A 7920-nucleotide genomic window follows, 5' to 3' on the forward strand; every position below is an offset into this window, starting at 1 on the left:
TTTATGTTTGCGAATCAGTGCAAAAGTACTTACTGGTGGCCATTTTATCTGAAGGGCATGGCGGTATTCCATGGCTGACAGCCCAATCATGTGCTCCCCGCCCCACTAAAAAGCTGAGAAAACAACAATTAAATTAGGGGTGGACACCATCACATTAACGCAAAGTTATTCATTAACCGCAATAATCACCAGGGTGGTATTCTGCCAGCTGAAAGTTTCCCTTTCTGTGCTTCACTCAGCAGACGGTTTGCAACCATTACTGGGTTCCTTATACCTGAAAGAAGAAGAATTTTTACAGGGCTTGCAGTTCACAGTAAGTGATGGTATTACTGTGTGAATAAATCAAGACACCAAAACTATTTTTTTTTAAACATCATATATCATTGTGACCCTTGAGGCAAATCAATAAAAAGACTAAACGGATTAGAAGATGAATATATAAATTTTTACTTTGTAACATATTTTTGTTTTTGCTAGTAATCGTCACACATGTAGAGCTATGAATTCTGAATCTCTTTCAGCCCATTTAAACTCATTTTTTCAGAATTCCGAGACTTTATAAAAAGCACATGTTGGCTAGCTAAGCCAAATGCTTAACATGATGCAGACCTGGCTAAAAAAAACAATCTGTTGTATTTTGGACTGCATGGTAAGTGTCAGTTTTCACACCTTATCTGTTGTTTGGAGTTCTTGCAAAAGCAGAAAAAAAGGAAGGAAAAAAAAAGCATTTGCTGAAAGCCTTAAAGAAAAACACAGAATACAGTGATTGTATTAACATTAACATATTAAAAACACTTCCTGGTTGCGCTTCATCTAAAAAAAAAAAAAAATGAGGTGATCCCACACTGGAATGATTAATGGTGCCAGCGGTTTTTAAATAGTAGAAAAGTCTGTCAGGAAAATATGACCTAGATTCTTGTCTTACTGTCAATATGTCCAGGTGACTGAAGTGCATGTAGCACAATAATGTATGAGTATTATGCAAGTATCACCACACATGTAGTAACTCACCACTAAGAGCTCCTACGGCGCCAAAATGCAGAGACTTTCCATCCATGATACTTGCATCACACTCAATTTCCCCTGACAAATTAAGGTTGGAGCCCATGCCAGCATTTGTGAAAGGAGAGTCCTAAGGACAATTAAAAGAACAGAGTCCAGAATAAGACAGTGCCTGTCATGAACCGTTTTGTCAGTGTGAATATGATGAAGAAAATTTTTTCTTTTTTTTTTAAATTTTAACCACAAAAGAAAGCTTCATTCTTTGTTTTTTTATGATCTTCAGTTGGTCATTGTAAGTCTATGTCACTTTGTCAAATCGTTCAGATTTAGCATGTTTACCACAGAGAAGGTTAGGCAACAACACTTACAAACACACGGATACTTTCAAAACAGATCTGCTAAAGGAAAACTGCTACAATGATCAACCAAAAACCAACAATCAAAGAAAGATAATTAGCACCACTTTAAGTGTTATGAACCAAAAACCGCTGTTGTGAAACTTCTTTCTGTGACACAATAGCAATCAGACCCTGGGACACGCACACTGTTATTACTCTGCTGACTGTACATTTTGTGAGATTCTGGGGAAATGAGAATGATAAAGCAGACGCCTGTGTTTTTTCATACCATCCAATTATGATTTGTTTTTGAGGCCAATTCAGTGATTTCATTCTAGATTTACTTCTTAATTGCCTGCTTTCTAAGGAATTTCTTATGTATTCAGTTTCGCAAAGACAAAAAGGGTACGTCTATCTCAGCTAGCATTGAAAGCTTACAAAAAATAATTTTTTAAATCAGAAAATAACAAGTATGTAATATGAAATATGGACACATCAAGAGGAAAGTGTTTCATTAAGAGTCAGCTCATTTGGCCAAAGGACTGATGAGCTTATGCCGTGGCAAGACGGCCATTATCAATCATTCCATTCACAATTCACAAGAATCGCTACTCCTTTTACAGTATTGGTCAGAACTTGCACACAGTGGGTCTTCATCCAAACTGTACTCGAGGTTAAGTCCAGCAATTTGTAACTGCTGTTTCTGTCTTATGATGCACAGAAACTCTTCAAATAAACCATTCCTTTGCAAATGATCAGTTTGCAAAGGAAACAACTGCTCTTTCAAGATTTCTTTTAAATAAAAGGAAGGTTAGAAAGCAGCCTATAATTTGCTAAGAGAGCTAAAGTAATAACTTCAACTATTGTTGCCTTAAAAGCCTATAGTTCAGTTCATAAATACATTTATTCCAGACAGGCTGTGCTCAATTTTTAGAGGAAGTTTAACAAATAAATAATGCAAAATAAAAATACAGTTTTTAATATTTTGCCAGTTATTCAAAAACAGTCAGTAGTTTGTGTAGCCACACTTCATTTATATAGAATAGCTGCTCTGAGCCTTAAAAGCACTCACGCTGTAAGACTGTCTTTCACTGAAGCTCCAATCAAAGGCTTTCAAATGGATTTGAGAACAGCCCAAAAGACCATTATTTGAATGCATATAATGTATATTTATTAAGCTATATATACATTCTGCTTATTTTAGCTTTTTGTTTTACTACTTTAAAAAAAGCTTTTCTTCAAGTATATCTTAACTTCATCTTAATGGAGGATTGCCACAGCCAGCAAAGATTATGGTTATCTTGAATAATGCAAACTTGTATTACTGTTTAAAGAAAGTATTATCCAGACACTGTCAGTAAGACTGGGGGTTTATTTTAGTCCCTATTCAACACAAAAAGGTCCAGTTAGCTCATCCTCAGTGGTAGCACTTCATACCATCACACTTTACGCTTTAAAGTGCTGCCCTGCGGATATTAGTGATCCAAACTGGAGCCCATCCGTCTGGTCCATCAAGACTCACTTTCTTGCCATCTGACCATAAAATCTTTTAAAAGAAAATCTGTCGCTGGGTATTTCTTGGTCAGGTCTTACTAGTGTACTTCAAGTTACGAATTTTATTTAGTGGCAGTTGTGTTTCACCCTTCTTTCATTGGCCACATCTCCAAACACTTGAGACTTTGTACTTTCTCAACACTCCAGGGAGGGTATATTTCAAGAGTAAGGTGGCAGTCAAATAGGTTCCCAGTGGACTTATTTAAAATTTGTCTTCTCCTGCCATTTTCTTGACACTGTTGTTAGTCTCAATAAGCATTTATTTGTGCAGTGGTCACTCCTCAATAGTCTGACTATTTCAAGAACCTGAAAGGCAAACCATTCCAGTGATCTGGGATTTCAAAGTTAACTTGTTTTTAAGGTGTATCTGGGACATAACATACTTGTAGATCTCGTGTAACTGAAAACTGTGTCAATATAAGTTAATTTTCTATCATCTGGATCGGAACCAACCAACCTCAAGTTCAACTAGTGCTGCAGCCACTGCCTCCACGGCAAGTGCCCCAGCTTTGAGCTGGTCAACAGCCTGCAAAAGAAACAAAACAGGTTTATAGTGAAAAACAGTAAATATATAACTAAACTCAGTTCATATGAACAATAATGTCAGTTATTTATATGAGCAAGACATTTTTTAATATCCCTGAAGCACCCAACTTAAAGCAATTATCAAATAGACTTTGAATATAACCTAAAGAGATACAAAAAAACTCTCTACATTAACAGGTTTAGGTAAAAAGAGGCATAAAGGATGTAAACATTAGATTAAAAAGACTCACAACTTGTCTAAAAGTCACATTGCTTCAAAACTGGCAAAACTATGTTTTCACAATTCATGTTTTACTACTTAAAGAAACTATTAGGAATTTCATAATGGAACATTATAACACATCACTCTTTCTAATCTAAGTGTGTGTGACAATATCTCTGTCACATGACACATCATTTTCGTTTGATGAAGAATGCGTTTGATTAGATAAATGCTGTTTTTCACTTTGCCCCCGTAAAATCAATCAAAAGATACACGTCTGTCTGTGTATGAGAGGAAAAGAACACAGACAGACTGCTAAAATCTTTTAACAAGGAAAGAAATTATCATTGGCATACAAGCAAAAGACTCATTTTCAAAGGGAACTGTTTCTGCATCGTGTTGAAACAAGCTTCTTATGCATCTACCGCTTTATTGTATTGCTTTGTTGTAACAGTGCTGGAAATAACCTGGGGCTCAATATTAAGGATGGAAGCACAATAAATAAAACTCAACATAAGTAAAAGAGGGTGCTTTAGAATGCAAAACAACAAAGGCTTTCCCACTGTAAAATGAAATTAACACGGGCAAATAAAAACTGGAATGATTCTGTATGAGTACTACAGTCAAAACACAGAAAAATATGCGGAGACAGGTGCTCTGAGAGACTCCCCATCTGACCAGAGAGAAACTGAGCAAACAAAAAATCCCAATAAATTGATTTTTAGGATGAAATGCTAAAAGTTTGGTAAACAATCTCAAACAGAAAACAACTAAGTCTATCTCTACATAAAGTAAATCAAGAGTAGAAAACCAGTAGTAAAAAAAATTGACTCTAAGGTGTCAACAAAATATGACTACCAACATATTGATTTACAGTTTAAAGTAAATGTGCATGCAAATTAGGTCATTCTTTATAAAAAGCTACCTCAAATTGTGGTCCATGTTGAGGTTATCTGTAATCAGCTAGTATTTTGCAGAATAGTGCCAAGTTATTTAGACAGAAGAAATACATTTACTAACATTGAACTGATTATGGGTAGCATAGCAAGTTTGCAGTTTGCTATAGCAGGCATAAAGGTAAACTTACTCGCTGGCAGGCTCTTTTGCATACATGCTTGTACTCCTTGGCCTTAGATTCTGAATGGTATCCTGCACCTAAAAGTAAATCGTTAAAGAAAAAGAACAAAAGAGGCTTTAAAAATACCATAGACGACCCCCTAAAACCAGGAAATACTTTTGAGAAAAGAGAAAATGTGAGCAGGTGTTTTGTGAATATCATACAACAAAAATATACTTGCATTTATATTTGTGCTTGATTCTGCCTACTAATTATGGTATATATAGTTACCTGCATGCACTAAAACAAAGCCACCAACGCCATTTGGCTTTTGACTCTTGCTTGATTCCTGTTTTTTGGCCCATGAGTTGGTCAGTGGAGAGGAGGGCTGCTTCTCTTCAGCAGAATTCATTAGACTTTCCATAACCCCCGCATAATTTGTCAAGCCTATCATTGCCTATCACACAGTGGTAAGAAAATCATTTTCATCGCATACCTGGAAGAGGAAAGGACATTGTCATTTCTGTCTAATACGACACTATGGAAAAGAGCCTCTTGTATACCAGCAAAGTAGCTCTAAACTACACAGATTTCCCATTGACTTAAAACTATAATTTCACGTGCACTGTATTCTTTTTAATGTTACTGTTTGCACATTTACAAAAAACAATAAACTTCGGGGATCATCCTGAATTGTCAGGGGCCAGAGGTGGATAAAAAAAAAACACATTTCATGTACCCATTCTCACCCATGACATCACTCATCTCGTTAACGTTCACGTTATCAATAACTTTCAAAACAGTCGTTTCACTTAATGCAAAGCATGCCACTTTATGATTTACGTTGTTTTATAATAAAGAGGCGTTATTCCGTTTGTGTTACGTGCACGGTTGATAAGAAGGACACTGCAGACAAATAAGTTACTTCGAGTCAAGCTAGCAGTCTTGTGTTTTGCTTGTTAGCTCGCTAACACACCAATAAAACAATCCTTACTTACAACGTGCCCTTCTTTCCTGTAAGCGACACGACTGTCTGCTAATCACGACATTCACCTGGCATATGTCTTACAGGCAAAAACGTAGCATGAATCAAACTGAAACAAACTTTACTGTCAGACAGTTTCACTCTGTGCTATCCACGGCTAGCTAGTTAGCTAAAGGATACACAAGTGCTTCCTGGTTCAGATACACGTTGCTAAGGAAGTACGTTCAGCGCAAACATTGGTACACGTGGATGAGACTCACTTTTAGAGGAATAAAGAGTAAACGCTGGTACTGATGTTGGCAACTTTGTGACAGCTTTAAAATAAAGGTAAATAAAGTCATCGCTGAATGCTTTTTTTTAAATTAATTTGACGTCAGTATTTTTTATCATTTGAAAAGCAAGAGCAATTTCAGTTCATTTAGTCTCTCATCCAATTCAGAAACTTCTGTTAAAACTAATTATTCTAATTCTCGCATGCGTTAACGTCCGCAACCTATGGTTAAGTGCCATTCACTCAACTGATTAGTTTTTGTGTATTATTATATTGTTTTTGTTGTTATTTGCCCATGTTATGTGCTTTTTCAGAATCTACCACTTCAGCAATACATAGATGAAGGAACTCTGTTATATCTTTGAGGTACTTACTTGAAAAATCATCGGATTTCCTTTAGTTGCAGAGCGTCTGGTTAAGGAAGAAGTTCATAACAATGTTGCTGTTGTTCCCCTATGAACTGATGTCCTTATAGTTTCTGCTGATGTATAATACAGGGAGTGCAGAATTATTAGGCAAGTTGTATTTTTGAGGAATAATTTTATTATTGAACAACAACTATGTTTTCAATGAACCCAAAAAACTCATTAATATCAAAGCTGAATGTTTTTGGAAGTAGTTTTTAGTTTGTTTTTAGTTTTAGCTATTTTAGGGGGATATCTGTGTGTGCAGGTGACTATTACTGTGCATAATTATTAGGCAACTTAACAAAAAACAAATATATACCCATTTCAATTATTCATTTTTACCAGTGAAACCAATATAACATCTCCACATTCACAAATATACATTTCTGACATTCAAAAACAAAACAAAAACAAATCAGCGACCAATATAGCCACCTTTCTTTGCAAGGACACTCAAAAGCCTGCCATCCATGGATTCTGTCAGTGTTTTGATCTGTTCACCATCAACATTGCGTGCAGCAGCAACCACAGCCTCCCAGACACTGTTCAGAGAGGTGTACTGTTTTCCCTCCTTGTAAATCTCACATTTCATGATGGACCACAGGTTCTCAATGGGGTTCAGATCAGGTGAACAAGGAGGCCATGTCATTAGTTTTTCTTCTTTATACCCTTTCTTGCCAGCCATGCTGTGGAGTACTTGGACGCGTGTGATGGAGCATTGTGCTGCATGAAAATCATGTTTTTCTTGAAGGATGCAGACTTCTTCCTGTACCACTGCTTGAAGAAGGTGTCTTTCAGAAACTGGCAGTAGGACTGGGAGTTGAGCTTGACTCCATCCTCAACCCGAAAAGGCCCCACAAGCTCATCTTTGATGATACCAGCCCAAACCAGTACTGCACCTCCACCTTGCTGGCGTCTGAGTCGGACTGGAGCTCTCTGCCCTTTACCAATCCAGCCACGGGCCCATCCATCTGGCCCATCAAGACTCCCTCTCATTTCATCAGTCCATAAAACCTTAGAAAAATCAGTCTTGAGATATTTCTTGGCCCAGTCTTGACGTTTCAGCTTGTGTGTCTTGTTCAGTGGTGGTCGTCTTTCAGCCTTTCTTACCTTGGCCATGTCTCTGAGTATTGCACACCTTGTGCTTTTGGGCACTCCAGTGATGTTGCAGCTCTGAAATATGGCCAAACTGGTGGCAAGTGGCATCTTGGCAGCTGCACGCTTGACTTTTCTTAGTTCATGGGCAGTTATTTTGCACCTTGGTTTTTCCACACGCTTCTTGCGACCCTGTTGACTATTTTGAATGAAATGCTTGATTGTTCGATGATCACGCTTCAGAAGCTTCGCAATTTTGAGACTGCTGCATCCCTCTGCAAGATATCTCACTATTTTTGACTATTACTTCTACATACTTTTTAGTTTGTAAACTGAGAGAATAGGACAAACAGTTTTTTTTGACTGAGTAATAACAGCTCGGCAGTCTTGTTAATGTGTTCGTGTCACTAGCTCAGCATTTACATGTCCCTGTGGTCATCGTAATAATAATACCTTTAGACCA

General features: G+C 37.1%; 1 protein-coding gene across 6 annotated transcripts in view; it reads right to left on the bottom strand.

Annotated features, from left to right (window-relative positions):
* The window catches only part of tasp1 (taspase, threonine aspartase, 1), an 86447-nt gene extending 80405 nt beyond the window's left edge, over positions 1–6042 (bottom strand). For 2 of the 6 annotated variants that reach the window (XM_086258666.1, XM_086258661.1), the window contains exons 1-7: positions 5698–5905; positions 4991–5195; positions 4730–4797; positions 3352–3420; positions 1012–1132; positions 190–274; positions 34–113 (exon numbers count right to left, since the gene is read on the bottom strand). In XM_086258666.1, the coding sequence (XP_086114792.1) occupies positions 34–113; positions 190–274; positions 1012–1132; positions 3352–3420; positions 4730–4797; positions 4991–5153 (586 nt within the window). In that variant the 5' untranslated portion in view covers positions 5154–5195; positions 5698–5905. Of the gene's footprint in view, positions 1–33; positions 114–189; positions 275–1011; positions 1133–3351; positions 3421–4729; positions 4798–4990; positions 5196–5693; positions 5907–5944 lie in introns of those variants that run through there. The other 4 variants (XM_086258665.1, XM_086258664.1, XM_086258663.1 and 1 more) reach the window with 4 other exon arrangements.
* Between the last annotated feature and the right edge of the window lie 1878 nt (positions 6043–7920).

This window comes from Aulonocara sp. 'chitande type north' Nkhata Bay, linkage group LG13 (assembly GCF_057382095.1).
Source record: "Aulonocara sp. 'chitande type north' Nkhata Bay isolate Kocher_YH1m ecotype deep benthic linkage group LG13, A_spYH_male_GT1.1, whole genome shotgun sequence".
NCBI classification, from domain to species: Eukaryota; Metazoa; Chordata; class Actinopteri; order Cichliformes; family Cichlidae; genus Aulonocara; species Aulonocara sp. 'chitande type north' Nkhata Bay.